Raw genomic sequence first — 18,931 nt, 5'->3', positions numbered from 1 at the left:
ATTCCTGGGCATAGAGAAGGCCATACACATGTGAAAGCCAAGGAAATACCTGAGAAGGTCTTAATCCTTCACCTTTTGCTAACCTTGAGCCTCTGAGCAAGCAGGAAATGAAGGCTAAGAAAGTGCTGCAATCTGCTTATCAGGTTGCTGAAGGCACCCCTGAACACACACACACACACAGAGCCCCTTGGCAAAAGGCTGCGAAACTTACTAGTGTAAGGCATTTAAGGAAATCGCTTTCTAATCATTAGCTCAACAAACTCCAAAATATGACATATCATAACCAAAAGAGAGACACATCATAGTTAAACTGTCAAAAGCCAAAGAAAAAGTGAATCCTGACACAGCAAGAAAAAAGTGATTTATGGGATTCCCTGGTGGCGCAGTGGTTGAGAATCTGCCTGCCAATGCAGGGGACACGGGTTCAAGCCCTGGTCTGGGGGGATCCCACATACCCCGGAGTAACTGGCCCCGTGAGCCACAATTGCTGAACCTGCGCATCTGGAGCCTGTGCTCCGCAACAAGAGAGGCCGCGATAGTGAGAGGCCCGCGCACCGTGATGAGGAGTGGCCCCTACTTGCTGCAACTAGAAAAAGCCCTCGCACAGAAACGAAGAGCCAACACAGACATAAATAAATAAATAAACATTTTTTTTAAAAAGGAAAAATTCCTTAAAAAAAAAAGGAAAAAAATGATTTATTATGTAGAAGACATGCTCAATAAGATTACAAGCTGATTTTTCATCAGAAAGCATAGGGATCAAAAACGTTAAAAGAGGGGGGAATCGGGAAGATGGCGGAAGAGTAAGACGCGGGAGATCACCTTCCCCCCACAGATACACCAGAAATACATCTACACGTGGAACAATTCCTACAGAACACCTACTGAACGCTGGCAGAAGACCACAGACCTCCCAAAAGGCAAGAAACTCCCCACGTAACTAGGTAGGGCAAAAGAAAAAAGAATAAACAGAGACAAAAGAATAGGGACGGGAACTGCACCAGTGGGAGGGAGCTGTGAAGGAGAAAAAGTTTCCACACACTAGGAAGCCCCTTCGCGGGCGGAGACTGCGGGTGGCGGAGGGGGGAAGCTTCGGAGCCGGAGCTGTGGAGGAAAGCACAACAACAAGCGTGCGGAGGGCAAAGCGGAGAGATTCCGGCACTGAGGATCGGTGCCGACCCGCACTCACCAGCCCGGGCGGGCGGGGCTGGGAGCTGAGGCTTGGGCTTCGGTCGGAGCGCAGGGAGAGGACTGGGGTTGGCGGCGTGAACACAGCCTGCAGGGGGTTAGTGCACCACGGCTACCCAGGCGGGAGTCCCGGGAAAAGTCTGGACCTGCCGAAGAGGCAAGAGACTTTTTCTTCCTTCTTTGTTCCCTGGTGCACGAGGACAGGGAATTAAGAGCGCTGCTTAAAGGAGCTCCAGAGACACGCGCGAGCCGCGGCTAACAGCGCGGACCCCAGGGACGGGCATGAGACGCTAAGGCTGCTGCTGCCACCACCAAGAATCCTGTGTGCGAGCACAGGTCACTATCCACATTGCCCCTTCCCGGAGTCTGTGCACCCCGCCACTGCCAGGGTCCCGGGATCCAGGGACAACTTCCCCGGGAGAACGTACGGCGCGCCTCAGGCTGGTGAAACGTCCCGTCGGCCTCTGCCGCCGCAGGCTAGCCCCATACTCCGTGCCCCACCCTCCCCACGGCCTGAGTGAGCCAGAGCCCCCTAATCAGCTGCTCCTTTAACCCCGTCCTGTCTGAGCGAAGAACAGACGGCCTCAGATGACCTACACGCAGAGGCAGGACCAAATCCAAAGCTGAGCCCCGGGAGCTGTGAGAACAAAGAAGAGAAAGGGAAATCTCTCCCAGCAGCCTCAGAAGCAGCGGATTAAAGCTCCACAATCAACTTGATGTACCCTGCATCTGTGGAAGACATGAATAGACAACGAATCATCCCAAACTGAGGAGGTGGACTTTGAGAGCAAGATTTATTATTTTTTCCCCTTTTCCTCTTTTTGTGAGTGTGTATGTGTATGCTTCTGTGTGAGATTTTGTCTGTAAAGATTTGCTTTCACCACTTGTCCTAGGGTTCTATCCGTCCGTTTTTTGTTTTAATTTTTTCTTAATAATTATTTTTTATTTTAATAACTTTATTTTATTTTATCTTACTTTTATCCTCTTTCTTTTCTTCCTCCCTCCCTCCCTCCGTCTCTCTCTCCCTCCCTCCCTCCCTCTCTCTCTCTCTCTCTTTCTTTCTTTCTTTCTACTTTTTCTCCCTTTTATTCTGAGCCATGTGGATGAAAGGCCCTTGGTGCTGCAGCCAGGAGTCAGTGCTGTGCCTCTGAGGTGGGAGAGCCAACTTCAGGACACTGGTCCACAAGAGACCTCCCAGCTCCACATAATATCAAATAGCGAAAATCTCCCAGAGATCTCCATCTCAACACCAGCACCCAGCTTCACTCAACGACCAGCAAGCTACAGTGCTGGACACCCTATGCCAAACAACTAGCAAGACAGGAACACAACACCACCCATTAGCAGAGAGGCTGCCTAAAATCATAATAAGTCCACAGACACCCCAAAGCACACCACCAGACGTGGACCTGCCCACCAGAAAGACAAGATCCAGCCACATCCACCAGAACACAGGCACTAGTCCCCTCCACCAGGAAGCCTACACAACCCACTGAACCAACTTTAGCCACTGGGGACAGACACCAAACACAATGGGAACTACAAACCTGCAGCCTGCAAAAAGGAGACCCCAAACACAGTAAGATAAGCAAAATGAGAAGACAGAAAAACACACAGCAGATGAAGGAGCAACATAAAAACCCACCAGACCTAACACATGAAAAGGAAATAGGCAGTCTACCTGAAAAACAATTCAGAATAATGATAGTAAAGATGATCCAAAATCTTGGAAATAGAATAGACAAAATGCAAGAAACATTTAACAAGGACCTAGAAGAACTAAAGATGAAACAAGCAACGATGACAACACAATATGTGAAATTAGAAATACTCTAGATGGCATCAATAGCAGAATAACTGAGGCAAAAGAATGGATAAGTGACCTGGAAGATAAAATAGTGGAAATAACTACTGCAGAGCAGAATAAAGAAAAAAGAATGAAAAGAACTAAGGACAGTCTCAGAGACCTCTGGGACAACATTAAATGCACCAACATTCAAATTATAGGGGTTCCAGAAGAAGAAGAGAAAAAAAAAGGGACTCAGAAAATATTTGAAGAGATTATAGTTGAAAACTTCCCTAATATGGGAAAGGAAATACTTAGTCAAGTCTAGGAAGCACAGAGAGTCCCATACAGGATAAATCCAAGGAGAAATACGCCAAGACACATATTAATCAAACTGTCAAAAATTAAATACAAAGAAAACATATTAAAAGCAGCAAGGGAAAAACAACAAATAAGACATAAGGGAATCCCCATAAGGTTAACAGCTGATTTTTCAGCAGAAACTCTGCAAGCCAGAAGGAAGTGGCAGGACATATTTAAAATGATGAAGGAGAAAAACCTTCAACAAAGATTACTCAACCCAGCAAGGATTTCATTGAGACTTGATGGAGAAATTAAAACCTTTACAGACAAGCAAAAGCTGAGAGAGTTCAGCACCACCAAACCAGCTTTACAACAAATGCTAAAGGATCTTCTCTAGGCAAGAGAAGGAAAAGACCTATAATAATGAACCCAAAACAATTAAGAAAATGGGAATAGGAACATACATATCGATAATTACCTTAAATGTAAATGGATTAAATGCTCCAACCAAAAGACACAGACTGGCTGAATGGATACAAAAACAAGACCCATATATTTGCTGTCTACAAGAGACCCACTTCAGACCTAGAGACACATACAGACTGAAAGTAAGGGGATGGAAAAAGATATTCCATGCAAATGGAAACCAAAAGAACTCTGGAGTAGCAATTCTCATATCAGACAAAATACACTTTAAAATAAAGACTATTAGAAGAGACAAAGAAGGACACTACATAATGATCAAGGGATCAATCCAAGAAGAAGACATAACAATTGTAAATATTTACACACCCAACATAGGAGCACCTCAATACATAAGGCAAATACTAACAGCCATAAAAGGGGAAATCGACAGTAAAACATTCATAGTAGGGGACTTTAACACGCCACTTTCACCAACAGACAGACCATCCAAAATGAAAATAAATAAGGAGGGCTTCCCTGGTGGCACAGTGGTTGAGAGTCCGCCTGCCGATGCAGGGGACACGGGTTAGTGCCCCGGTCCAGGAAGTTCCCACATGTCATGGAGCGGCTGGGCCTGTGAGCCATGGCCACTGAGCCTGCGTGTCAAGAGCCTGTGCTCCACAACGGGAGAGGCCACAACAGTGAGAGGCCCGCGTACCGCAAAAAAAAAAAAAAAAGACAAGAAATAAGGAAACACGAGCTTTAAATGATACATTAAACAAGATGGACTTAATTGACATTTATAGGACATTCAATCCAAAAACAACAGAATACACATTTTTCTCAAGTGCTCATGGAACATTCTCCAGGATAGACCATATCTTGGGTCACAAATCAAGCCTTGGTAAATTTAAGAAAATTGAAATTGTATCAAGTATCTTTTCGGACCACAAGGCTATGAGACTAGATATCAATTACAGGAAAAGACCTGTAAAAAATAAAAGCACATGGAGGCTAAACAATACACTACTTAATAACGAACTGATCACTGAGGAAATCAAAGAGGAAATCAAAAAATACCTAGAAACAAATGACAATGGAGACACGACGACCCAAAACCTATGGGATGCAGCAAAAGCAGTTCTAAGAGGGAAGTTTATAGCAATACAATCCTACCTTAAGAAACACGAAACATCTTGAATAAACAACCTAACCTTGCACCTAAAGCAATTAGAGAAAGAAGAACAAAAAACCCCAAAGTTAGGAGAAGGAAAGAAATCATAAAGATCAGATCAGAAATAAATGTAAAAGAAATGAAGGAAACAATAGCAAAGATCAATAAAACTAAAAGCTGGTTCTTTTAGAAGATAAACCAAATTGATAAACCATTAGCCGGACTCATCAAGAAAAAAAGGGAGAAGACTCAAATCAATAGAATTAGAAATGAAAAAGGAGAAGTAACAACTGACACTGCAGAAAAACAAAGGATCATGAGAGAATACTATAAGCAACTCTGCCAATAAAATGGACAACCTGGAAGAAATGGACAAATTCTCAGAAAAGCACAACCTGCCGAGACTGAATCAGGAAGAAACAGAAAATATGAACAGACCAATCACAAGCACTGAAACTGAAACTGTGATTTAAAATCCTTCAACAAACAAAAGCTCAGGACCAGATGGCTTCACAGGCGAATTCTATCAAACATTTAGAGAAGAGCTAACACCTGTCCTTCTCAAATTCTTCCAAAATATAGCAGAGGGAGGAACACTCCCAAACTCATTCTACGAGGGCAACATCACCCTGATACCAAAAGCAGACAGAGATGTCACAAACAAAGAAAACTACAGGCCAATATGACTGATGAACATAGATGCAAAAATCCTCAACAAAATACTAACAAACAGAATCCAACAGCACATTAAAAGGATGATACACCAGGATCAAGTGGGGTTTATCCCAGGAATGCAAGGATTCTTCAATATACGCAAATCAATCAATGTGATACACCATATAAACAAATTGAAGGAGAAAAACCATACGATCATCTCAATAGATGCAGAGAAAGCTTTCAACAAAATTCAACACCCATTTATGATAAAAACCCTGCATAAAGTAGGCATAGAGGGAACTTTCCTCAACATAATAAAGGCCATATATGACAAACCCACAGCCAACATCGTCCTCAATGGTGAAAAACTGAAAGCATTTCCACTAAGATCAGGAACAAGACAAGGTTGCCCACTCTCACCACTCTTATTCAACATAGTTTTGGAAGTTTTAGCCACAGCAATCAGAGAAGAAAAGGAAATAAAAGGAATCCAAATCGGAAAAGAAGAAGTAAAGCTGTCACTCTTTGCAGATGACATGATACTATACATAGAGAATCCTAAAGATGCTACCAGAAAACTACTAGAACTAATCAATGAATTTGGTAAAGTAGCAGGATAAAAAATTAATGCACAGAAATCTCTTGCATTCCTATACACTAATGATGAAAAATCTGAAAGTGAAATCAAGGAAACACTTCCATTTACCATTGCAACAAAAAGAATAAAGTATCTAGGAATAAACCTACCTAAGGAGACAAAAGACCTGTATGCAGAAAATTATAAGACACTGATGAAAGAAATTAAAGATGATACAAATAGATGGAGAGATATACCATGATCTTGGATTGGAAGAATCAACATTGTGAAAATGACTCTACTACCCAAAGCAATCTACAGATTCAATGCAATCCCTATCAAACTACCACTGGCATTTTTCACAGAACTAGAACAAAAAATTTCACAATTTGTATGGAAACACAAAAGACCCCGAATACCCAAAGCAATCTTGAGAACGAAAAATGGAGCTGGAGGAATGAGGCTCCCTGACTTCAGACTATACTACAAAGCTACAGTAATCAAGACAGTATGGTACTGGCACAAAAACAGAAAGATAGATCAATGGAACAGGATAGAAAGCCCAGAGATAAACCCACACACATATGGTCACCTTATCTTTGATAAAGGAGGCAGGAATGTACAGTGGAGAAAGGACAGCCTGTTCAATAAGTGGTGCTGGGAAAACTGGACAGGTACATGTAAAAGTATGAGATTAGATCACTCCCTAACACCGTACACAGAAATAAGCTCAATATGGATTAAAGACCTAAATGGAAGGTCAGAAACTATCAAACTCTTAGAGGAAAACATAGGCAGAACACTCTATGATATAAATCACAGCAAGATACTTTTTGACCCACCTCTAGAGAAATGGAAATAAAAACAAAAATAAACAAATGGGACCTAATGAAACTTAAAAGCTTTTGCACAGCAAAGGAAACCATAAACAAGACCAAAAGACAACCCTCAGAATGGGAGAAAATATTTTCAAATGAAGCAACTGACAAAGGATTAATCTCCAAAATTTACAAGCAACTCATGCAGCTCAATAACAAAAAAACAAACAACCCAATCCAAAAATGGGCAGAAGACCTAAATAGACAATTCCCCAAAGAAGATATACAGACTGCCAACAAACACATGAAAGAATGCTCAATATCATTAATCATTAAAGAAATGCAAATCAAAACTACAATGAGATATCATCTCACACCAGTCAGAATGGCCATCATCAAAAAATCTACAAACAATAAATGCTGGAGAGGGTGTGGAGAAAAGGGAACACTCTTGCACTGCTGGTGGGAACGAGAATTGGTTCAGCCACTATGGAGAACAGTATGGAGGTTCCTTAAAAAACTAAAAATAGAACTACCATATGACCCAGCAATCGCACTACTGGGCATATACCCTGAGAAAGCCAAAATTCAAAAAGAGTCATGTACCAAAATGTTCATTGCAGCTCTATTTACAATAGCCCAGATGTGGAAACAACCTAAGTGCCCATTATCAGATGAATGGATAAAGAAGATGTGGCACATATATACAATGGAATATTACTCAGCCATAAAAAGAAATGAAATTTAGCTATTTGTAATGAGGTAGAGAGACCTAGAGTCTGTCATACAGAGTGAAGTAAGTCAGAATGAGAAAGACAAATACCGTATGCTAACACGTATATATGGAATTTAAGAAAAAAAAATGTCATGAAGAACCTAGGGGTAAGACACAGACCTACTGGAGAACGGACTTAAGGATATGGGGAGGGGGAAGGGTGAGCTGTGACAGAGCGAGAGAGAGAGAGAGAGAGAGAGAGAGAGAGAGAGGGGCATGGACATATATACACTAACAAACGTAAGGTAGATAGCTAGTGGGAAGCAGCCGCATAGCACAGGGATATCAGCTTGGTGCTTTGTGACCGCCTGGAGGGGTTGGGATAGGGAGGGTGGGAGGGAGGGAGGCGCAAGAGGGAAGAGATATGGGAACATATGTATATGTATAACTGATTCACTTTGTTATAAAGCAGAAACTAACACTAAACTAGCAAAGCAATTATACTCCAATAAAGATGTAAAAAAAATAATAATAAAAAAATAAATAAAATGAGCAAAGGATATGAATAGATATTTCTCCAAAGAAGATATATAAATGAGCAATAAGCATATAAAAAATGTTCAACATCATTAACCATCATGGAAGTGTGCATCAAAATCACAAGATTCCACTTCACATCCTCTAGGATGCCTAGAATCAATAAGTCAAATAACAAGTGTTGTCGAGGATGTGGAGAGATTGGGACCCTAATAAACTGTAAATGTGAATGTAAAATGGTTCTGTCTCTTTAGGAAACAGTCTAGAAGTTTCTCAAAAGTTTAAACAAAGAGTTTCCATATGACCCAGCAATTCTACTCTTAGGTGGCATACCCAAGAGAAATTAAAACATACATCCACACAAAAACTTGTACATGAATGTTCATAGCAGCATTATTCATAATAGACCAAAACTAAAAAAGAATGAAATGACCATCAGCTGGTGAATGAATAAATAAAATGTGGCATATCCATACAATGGATTAGTATTTGTTGATAAACAGAAGTGAAGCTATGATACATGCTACAACATGGATGGACCTTGAAAAATCATGTTAAGTGCAAGAAGCCAGACACAAAGGACAACATATTGTATCATTCAATTTATATGAAATATCCTAATAGGCAAATCTATAGAGACAGAAAGCAGATTAGTGGTTGCCTAAGGCTGGAAGGTATGGGCGAATAGGGTAGGGGGGTGACTAAGGACTGTAGGGTTTCCTTTCAGGGGTGATGAAAATCTTGTAAAATTGATTGTGGTGATTATTGCACAATTCAGTAGATATTGAATATAAAAAGCCATTGAACTGTACACTTTAAATGGGTGAACTGTATTAGATGTGAATTGTGTATCAATAAAGCTGTTAAAATTTTAAAAAAATAAAATAAAAAGAACAGAAAAAAAAAAACGTTAAAAGAAAGCCTATCAACCAAGAATCCTATATCCAGCAAAACTATCCTTTAAAATTATAGAGAAACTGAAACATTCCCAGATAAACACAAACTGCGTGAATTTGTTGCTATCAAACCTTCCCTACAAGATATACTTAAGTTGGAGACTTTAATACCTCCTTCTCATCAATGGATAAAACAACTAGGAAGAAGGTCAGCAAGGAAACAGAAGACTTGAGCAACACTACAAACTAAGGAAACCAAACAGACATGCACAGAATATATGAGATTAAATTAGTAATCAAAAAGCTCACTGCAGGGCTTCCCTGGTGGTGCAGTGGTTGAAAGTCCGCCTGCCGATGCAGGGGACACGGGTTCGTGCCCCGGTCCAGGAAGATCCCACATGCCGCGGAGCGGCTGGGCCTGTGAGCCATGGCCGCTGAGCCTGCGCGTCCGGAGCCTGTGCTCCGCAACGGGAGAGGCCACAACAGTGAGAGGCCCGCGTACCGCAAAAAAAAAACCCAAAACCAAACAAACAAAAAACTCACTGCAAAGAAAAGCCAAAACCCAAATAACCTCAATGGTGAATTCTATGAAACATTTAATGAAGAATTAACAAAATTCCTTCACGAACTCTCTCAAAAATAGAAATGAAACACTTCCCAATTCAATTTATGTGATAATATCAAAACGACAAAGACATCTCAAGAAAACTACAGACCAGTATTTGTTATGAATGTATACAGAAAAATCTTCAACAAAATACTAGCAATTTGAATCTAGCAACATCTAAAAGGATACCATGACCAAGAGGGATTTATTCGAGAAATGCAGGGTTGATTCAACATCTGAAAATCAAAGTCATACACCACATGAACAGAATGAAAGGAAAAATGATTATCTCAATAGACACAGCAATAGCATTTGAAAAAATCTAATACCTGTTCGTGATTTAAAAAAAAAACACTCAACAAAATAGGAATAGAAGGGAACTTCCTCAACTTGATAAAGAGTATCTATGAAACCCACAGTTAACGTCATACTTAACAGTGAAAGACCAAATGCTTTGCTCCTACTATCAGAAAGAAGACAAAGATGTCTGCTCTCATCACTCCTTAACTTGTACTGGAGATTCTAGCCAATTATGCAGGGGGGGAAAAAAGGGAAAGCATCCAGATTGAATAGAAAAAGGTAAAACTATCTCTATTCTCAGATGACAGATCTTATATATAAGAGACTCCTAAGGAACTAGGTAGTCGGAAGGTTAAATGAATCATGCACATGAACATTGGAGGCTACACTCAGAGTTGTAGCAAAGCTTACAATGAAGAGGGAAAGTGAGCCAAGGGCCAAGATTTTTGTGAGCTAGGGATTGGGACCGTTAAGGAGGAGTTGATAAAGCCAAATGCCCTAAGTGTCAAATGAAAGAGGCTTAAGAACACTTCATTTAGAAGTAACAATGAGGAGCGAAGACAAAGACCTCACCCCTAAACAGCACAGTACTAGAGTGCCTGGAAAATAAGAATCTTTCATATAAGAATGCTACTGAGGAATTAGTACATTTAGGAAAAAGTTACAATCAGGAGAATGTAGGTGAAGAAGTCAAGGATATGGGTTTGTTAAGATGTGAGAGAATTCCATATGGTTAATGGAGGGTGTAGGGAAAAGGGGAGGTCTGGGGAGAAAAGAGGAATAAAAGGATAGGCCAGGTGAAAAGAGAAACAGTACTGACAAAAATACAGAGAAAGTAGATCAGTGGTTCTGAACCACCAGTCCCCTGAATTACAGATTAAGACATAATCCTGTAATTAATTATGACAACGATGGGAACTGAAGGACAGACAGGAAAGGGAACCAGCAACATTCAAGAAGTCATAGAATGGGAAGAGGAATTTTTACACATGTAATCTTAAAAGGCCCTGGGGTTAGTACATCCAAATCTTTTAAAATCAAGGTATAGAAAGAAAATAATAGTTTTAAGGTTTGCTGGAGTAAGGCTTATCTTGGATGAGATTTCTCTCTCTACCACCCATCCCCATAACTGGCTCTGAGAAATCTAGAAGTCCCAAACCTCGCAGACTACCCAAAAGCCTGAGGGGATCCATAAACTGGTTAACCTATAACCAGTCATAACAAACCAGTATGTGTCAGTTCACTTGTTGGGAAGTTATGCGCTGAGTCAGATTAGCAACTGCCAAGAGTTCTGTGCATTTCTCTCTCCTCATCGAGACTCACAAGTGTGGATGATCCACAAACCACTAGTCCCTCAAAATACACTGTGTAGAAGGGATTTGTCCTCATGTTTTGGAAAATGGCTACATATTTTCCTGTACCACCTTTTGCAACATCACAGTACTATAATTATATATTAAAAGCACTGCAGAGTCTACTATTTAAAAAAAAATTAACTTTGATTAACTTGTTCTTCCTATACTCATCTGATCAGTCTCCCTTTTCTACACCTATTGAAATCCAGGAATACAGTTTTTGAAAAATGTTGCTTAACTTTTCTGACAGATAAATAATCAGTCTCATTGATCTCTTGATCAATGAGATCTCATTGATCTCTTGATCTCTTGATCATTCCCAGGGACAGAGACTGCTATCTCCAGGTAATTCATTCCATTTTGGATATTCTGATTAATAGTCTCACAAAGCTGAAATCTGCCACCCTTTATCTTAAAATGCATAGATAATTTTGCTATCTACAGTTAGAGATCACATTTATTCATTCCTCCAAGTGAACTACCAATTCAGCTAGGAACCTAAGAGCAGTTCTCTGAAAATGTCACTGTTTCATACATGGTTTTGCACATGCTATTTTTTCCATCTGAATACTCACCCTTCTACAGAAACTGATCCTCTGCAATTGCTACAGTCATGGTTATCAGTTCAACAGGAACTTTCTTTATGCATCACTATCCTAGACAAAAACCTGTATGCTCCTGGAGTCCTGTATACAACACTTTGAGGCACCTCTCATCATTACACTGTACTAATACTGCATTATAACTATCTACATACCTGTCTCTCCCATACACTAAACACCCTGGCAGCAGGAAGTATTTACTACTCATATTTGTATGGGATGGAAAAGGTGCAAGAGTCTGCTACCTACCTGATAATTGCAATGATTCCAACTGACCTCACACACTGCATAATTCTTTTTAACCTCCTCAAAACAATGCTCCGAGAAGCCACTACCAATCTACAGCTTTCACCTCTCACACCATCTCCAAATTCATTCCAGCTTGAGAATTCAGCACAGAGCTCAACATACAGGTTCTCAAAAAATACTTCTCAAATGGTTGAATAAATCTTGTCTTATAAGCAAAGGTTCATATTTTAGGTAGGCTTCTAAATTTTCATAAGTTGGCCTTAAATTTACCTTCTTATAAACCAACCATCAAAGATGAAGGAAGCATCATCTTCATTATTAGCAATGAAGACTATCTTTACATCAGATTCCTGCCTGATAATACCAACTCTCTGATGTCCATTCCTTATCAAAAGCCCAGATAACAGAAACAGAACAGCCAAAATAATGCCTGGAAGGGTATGTACTCCATACATTCTTCCAGATCTTCTAAATTTTATCCTGACATCAAATTTTACCAACAGAAGGATCTTTAGTTGGACCTCACTGTTTCATGATCCACTGTACAACTGCCTTTTGTCATTTAAGAGTTTTTTGTAGCATGGATTGAAGAACATAAAGAAAATACAGACTTAAGGAATTTATCATTATTTCTACTTTGGGAAGCTGTCTGAGACCTGTCCACTATATCACAAGGTAGTCTCCTTATAAGAAATCATGCAAAGCAACTGCTTTCAGGTTTCTATCTCATAAAAGCAAATTAATTGAGAAACATACCCTTTACCTTATGTATATTATAAATCTTGTAATGGATCAAGTTTTGTTCTTTGCTTTTGCTGCAAGGAATCTTAATTTTTTTTCTTACTTCAAGAACTATACAGTGCCTTAAGTTTCCCCCCTTCCATTGTGTCTTTATCCCAATTTTATTATTTGTATTGTAAATGTGCTCCAAAAGGACCTCAAATCCCTAGGAGAATGAGATGACAGAGTAAAAAGGGAAAACATTAATAACTGCCATTGGGTGCCTATAGTAAGTCAGACACTGTTCCAGGCACTTTTATCCCTGATCCTCGAACACTGAGAGAAAGGTATTATTAAGTATGTTTTACAGATGGTAAACTGAAGTAGAGAGGGGTTAAAAAATTATCTAAGCTCACAAAACTAAGTTGTACCAGGCCAGGGTTTGATCCCAGGTTTGAATGACTATACAGCCACACTATACATAAGGTCTGACCAAATTAAAGAGTATGGTACACTTCAAAAAGAAAAAGAATTCTAGTACAGTACTTGAGGAATTTTAAAATTTCAATTTATTATATAAGCAAAAGAAGACAAATCACTTGAAACTAATTTTACACATTAATATCTTAAACATAATAAACTTCAACAAAGTCAACATCTCTGATCATTCCCAAATAAGAACCAGAAAATCACACAAAAATTTAAAGTTCAAACAGCAGACATAAATATTTATATTCACGACAAAGCTAATGAAAAAAGATTTGAGCCAAAAGAAAAGAATTAGATTATTCCAATTAGTATCACATGTAACTTGAAATGTTTTTTGGTGCCTCTAAAAACAAAGACAAAAAACAGTTTTAAGGGGTGGGCGGAAATATGATTCTAAACTAATAAGATGGAAAATATAATTGTAATTAGACTCACCTGCTCAAGTCACTTTTTCCATAGTGATGATAGTGGTCAGGATGGCTAAGGTGGTAATGCTCCTGTCCACTCCACCTCTGGGGTGGCCTTTTCCAAAATCCTTCTTGAGACTGCCGAACATTTCTGTCTGATCGGTCAAAGCGGTTCATATTGTCACACTCCACTAGACAAATTCAAAAGCGAAATACTAGAAACATGTACACAAACTCTATAAAAGCTAACTACTTACAGCTCAATAATTAAATGCTGCTGAAAATATAAAAGTAATGTTCTAAAACTACCTGCCATTTATGTTAGCTAACCACAAAATCAAGATTTCCAGAAGAAAAATGACTAGTTCTTTCAGTGAAAACCAAACTTTATATTATTCAAACTGAAGTAAATTATAGAACTTTCATTATCACAGTCACTTAGGTAACAACAGTCCCACTGTTTTAAAACAAGCAAATTATCCTTGAAATCAACATTATACATTTTAAACACCAGTAGTCAGTTTTAAGTGGTTTTCATCATTATCAGTAGTTGGTTCTGACTTCAGAATGAAAATGACAAGAAAAAGTAGATTTTAAGTCTGGTAGAGAACTCATTCCTAAAAATGAATGCCACAATTAATTTTTATTGATTTCAAGAAGCACAAATTAACTCTTCATCATAAACAAATCATATTTTTTAAATTAAGCTCACAGTTTTAGAAAGTAAAATGCTCCAATCTGCCGACAGTGGAGCTTGTTCAAAAATGCCACTGAAAACAAAGCCAGTACTTTGCAGCAACAAACAGTACACTCCCTGAAATCCAAATGCCACAAAAACATTAAAAGAATTTCTTTGAAACACCCGAAGCTTCTCCTTCACTTACCCAAACACTTTTTCCTCACATATCTGAGCACTCACTAAGAGAGTTACTTTGTACGAGGGAGACATTGTGTCGCTTGCTGCCTACTCAGACATAGTTGCATACAAGGCACTGACAAACAGGCCTTCCTTCCTGCTCAACTCCCAGCCCTCCCTGTGGGAAGCAAGCCCAGTTTACCCTGTGACTCCATCTTCACTCAGTGCTTACATAGCCTCTGAGTTAAGACTGTTACTAAAAATACAACTAAACACTAACCCAAGGCAGGAACAGGAAAGGTTTCTCTAGTCTGAGAATTATTACATGAGAAAGTTCAAATCCTGCATGTTCAGAATCCCTTGTGATAAGAAAGCTTTAGAAATCAACGTAATCCTCCCCGATTAAAATTAAAAAAAAAAACTCATTATTTAAATGATTTTTTTAACTTAACCTAAAGCTGAATTTGATACATGGCAAGTGTTTAATTACAGTATACCAGATAAAAACAAACTTCCCCACTCCAAAAAAAAGGTTGATATAATTAAAGTGTATATGTTCAATTCTCATATAAACTGAACTCACTGTGAACACATTACCTGTATATGAGTAACAATTTAAATAAGGTTCTAAAAGACATTGAAATTTTGTTTATTAGAAAATTTCCATTAGAGAAATCAATTTGGGGAAAAAAACGATAGGTTTTATAGTTTAAAAAAATTTTTTTTAAGAAAAATTTTTTAAAGAAGACTTACATTTGAAATTATTTCTAACAATTTCTCATCATCTTATTGGGATAAATTAAGATATACTTTTTTTTTAAAGTTCAATAAAGAAAACAGGACTGTTATGTAAATAAAGGCATGGTGATCATTATGCCGCAAAAGTAAGGAGGAGAATATAAGACGGCAAAAGAAAAATAAATTGAAAAATAATCCTAAGAAGGCTTAAAAATGCTTTTAGTTGACATTCACATTATACTCATAGACTCAGTTAACTTCTTTAAGTATTTCTAAATGGCATTAAAATGTTACTTTAGGTTAAGAAATTCTGTATAGCTGAGGGATAATCTATATCTACTTTTAAATCTGAATTCATATTTCCTCTTAATTCACACAGGTAAAAATTCCACTCACTCCCCAAAAAAGAAATTCTGCAATAAGAATCTGATATATAATTAGTATATCATCCACACAGTGCACTCAGAGTAATAAGAAACACACTAATCAGGAAAACAAGTCAGGAGATGGGGTTAAATGCTGTGGGAAATTATAATGCAGAAAATGATGTGCTGCTTTTGTATTTACTAAAGATTGTTGGTACTACACACAGGCTCCAAATAAAGCACTTTCATTGAAACATGAACTCAACCATCACCATAACGACAAATAGGCACCGGAAACAAATATTTTCTGTGACTACAAAACACTATTGTTAGAATTGGGACAGAGGGGGGCTTAAACTCTCAGAAAAATGTCTCCTCCAAGACTCTGAAGGAAGGAAGGGTCCCACTTATACTACTACCTGCAGTACCCATCAATCATGTTTTGATACACTTTAAAATGTTACTAAGAAGAGAATGCGAAATAACATTAGTGGTGGTTTCTTAGAAAAGACTAAGGGCAGAGAGAAAGAAATAACATAGAAAATAAAATGGAAAGCCAATAAAATTACAAGATGGAGTTAATTTAAAGCCAGTTTCCAGCGCCAATGAAGGAACAGGACAAACAAGACTAAGAAAGGAAATAAATCCTTCTGAATGTGTAATATCATAGGGAAGGATGAGGCAAACCTAAAGGCTTTCCAAAAAAAATTTTAACCAATATGCTGATCAAAACTATCTACACACCAGATTTGACCCTAATTATGAGTTTAGGAATAGAGAATAAATAAACGCCTTCTAAAGGGGCTTTCTAGCTCCCAAAGTAAAGGGCAGATTTTAGTAGGTTTTTTACTATGAGTAGGAGACAGAATTTTCAGTACTTCTACCCTGTGATGAGGGAAAGAGAATCTAACATAGCTAACTGAAAGGTATGGGATATGGAGATGCCTGTGGCTAACACTCATCATACCCATTTCTTCTGATTTGATAAAGAACGAAATATGATGCCAAAAGTACCCTAGATTCTTTCTAATAACTTAAAGTCCTAAGAAGATAATGGCTGACACAGGTAGTATTCCTATCTATGACTAACAACTGGCTATGAAGATAGCAGGAAGAAATTACATATCAGAAAGTCTGGAAAGGATGTGTCATGCAGGAGGTTTTACAATATGAACAAGAAAGTTTTTTAAATGAAATTTGGTTTGAAAGGAGAAAAGCTCATGCTAAAAAAAAAATCATGAAGTTGATATTACTAAATGCCATTAGTACTGAAAAAGAAAGATAAATTTCCAGAAGAAAATACAGTAATTGGAAAGTGGTAAAGGACAATACTATTGACCTCATATGACTATATCTCAATAAAATGTTTAGCAAAAAAGTGGCCTTAGGAAATATATTAATAGCATGAAGTAAGTGCAATTTAATAGGCACCATAATTTGATGGGATAGGATTCAGGAAGTAATTAGAAAGATATCTTTTTCAACAGAGAAAAGTTTAAAACAGAACGAGTGGAAGAAAGATCACACCTAAGAAAATGTATACTATGGAAATTTCATAAACCTAAGGATGATGCTATGAATGTGCCAAATGCTAGGCTTTAATCTGTAGGCAATGAGTGGCCATTAGAAGTTTCTGAGCAAGAGAATAAAACAATACAACTATGCCTTTGGTACAACCAAACTGTTTATATGAGAGACACTTTAGAACAAAAAGCAAGCAAAGCTCAAATACCCACTGGTCCGCTAAAAGAAATTCAGATTCCAAAATTTCCTTACGAGATTCCCTCACCAAGGTAAAAGAAAAATATAAAAGAAAATGGTCTCTCTTTTTAGATCCTCCCAAATTGCTACTCAAATCTAAAGTCCTTTTTCCGTTTATTCCTCTTCCCTCATTCTATATTCAATTTCCCTCCACCCCATCTCTCCCTTTAACCTCTTTCCCTACCCCTCAAGCTGACCAGAAACCTAAAAAACTCTATACCTCTTAACCCTCCTTCAGAAGACGGAAAACTCCCTTAAGGTTGACTTGGATCTGGTCTCATCCTGAGCTAAGAGCCATAGCTACAGACTTTCTAAGGTCTAAACAAGACTGGGAGAAATTTCCAGAAGAATTTAGAATACTTTTAGCAATTGATAATCCAGGGCCTCCGGATTTATACCAATTAGTTCATACATTAGAAGGAAATCTAGGTGCATAAAAACAGAATAGAAAAAGCACAGTTTGAAAAAACTAAAGTTGACTGAAGAACCCACGATTGTTTAGTAGAGGAGGAAAGATTTTCTCAATTCTCTTAGGGCCTGAAAATAAAACTGATAAGATAGATTAATGGGAGAAAAGCATACAAATTTATTTAATATGTGACATGGGCGCCTTCATGAGAAAATGAAGACCCAAAGAAACAGTTAGACCTGTATATTTTTATGCTAGGCTTGATGAAGAGTAGACAGTCAAGGAGGAATGTGACAGGTTAAGGAGTCTAAGTGTGGTAAACTGGGGGAAACTTTAGCAAGGCCTGTTTGTTAGGATCTTCTTGGTCTAACTTTGTCTTCAGAGATAAGGATGCTCCTTTCCTCTAAGTATGGGGAAGGCGCCCCTCACATGACGGTTTTATGACCTGTTTCAGGGAAGATGGGCAAGAGGGGGAGGAAATCAGAGTGATTTTTCTGCTTCTGCCATTTTCTCAAACTCCTTCAGCTTAAAATATTCAATATGCCAAGGTGCCATATTTTGGGGTCGTGTGTCCTGAACTCCATCAATTGCAGAGGAAATCAGAAGTTAGAAAAGGACTTTCAGAGGCTGTCAACAAAGTATTTCCTGTGAACGTAGACTGGGCTCTGATTCAGTTCTGTAAGCAAAGGAAGAATAAATCCACTAGAGATTTCACAGATAGACTAACACCATCAGATAGCATTCAGGAATAGATTCTGAAAGAGATGTGACCTCGTCTCCCTCCTCCCTTGCCAGACGTCCAGTGCTTGGAAAGAGACTTAGAAAAAAGCAGAATAAGACTCAGAATAAAATGATGTCCTTCACATATAACGAGATGCCTCCACCCCAGTAAATTAAACACTGGAGAAAGGAGTCTCTTGATACACTTATAGATAAATAGCAGGGCACTGAAAAACTGTCTTGCATTGCCTAAGAAATAAAAGAGAAAAAATAAGTGGGCGATTAGTCAAAGTGTTC

General features: G+C 38.5%; 1 protein-coding gene across 6 annotated transcripts in view; it reads right to left on the bottom strand.

The window, feature by feature from the left end:
• Positions 1–18,931, bottom strand: part of CCSER2 (coiled-coil serine rich protein 2) — a 154,863-nt gene that overhangs the window by 66,421 nt on the left and 69,511 nt on the right. For 5 of the 6 annotated variants that reach the window (XM_060125865.1, XM_060125864.1, XM_060125868.1 and 2 more), the window contains one exon: positions 13,814–13,976. In XM_060125865.1, coding sequence (XP_059981848.1) covers positions 13,814–13,976 — 163 coding nt within the window. Of the gene's footprint in view, positions 1–13,813; positions 13,977–14,669; positions 14,789–18,931 lie in introns of those variants that run through there. The other variant, XM_060125869.1, reaches the window with a different exon arrangement.

The sequence above is a fragment of the Lagenorhynchus albirostris genome, chromosome 16 (genome assembly GCF_949774975.1).
Source record: "Lagenorhynchus albirostris chromosome 16, mLagAlb1.1, whole genome shotgun sequence".
Taxonomy (NCBI): Eukaryota; Metazoa; Chordata; class Mammalia; order Artiodactyla; family Delphinidae; genus Lagenorhynchus; species Lagenorhynchus albirostris.
This window is presented reverse-complemented; position numbering and strand designations above follow the sequence as displayed.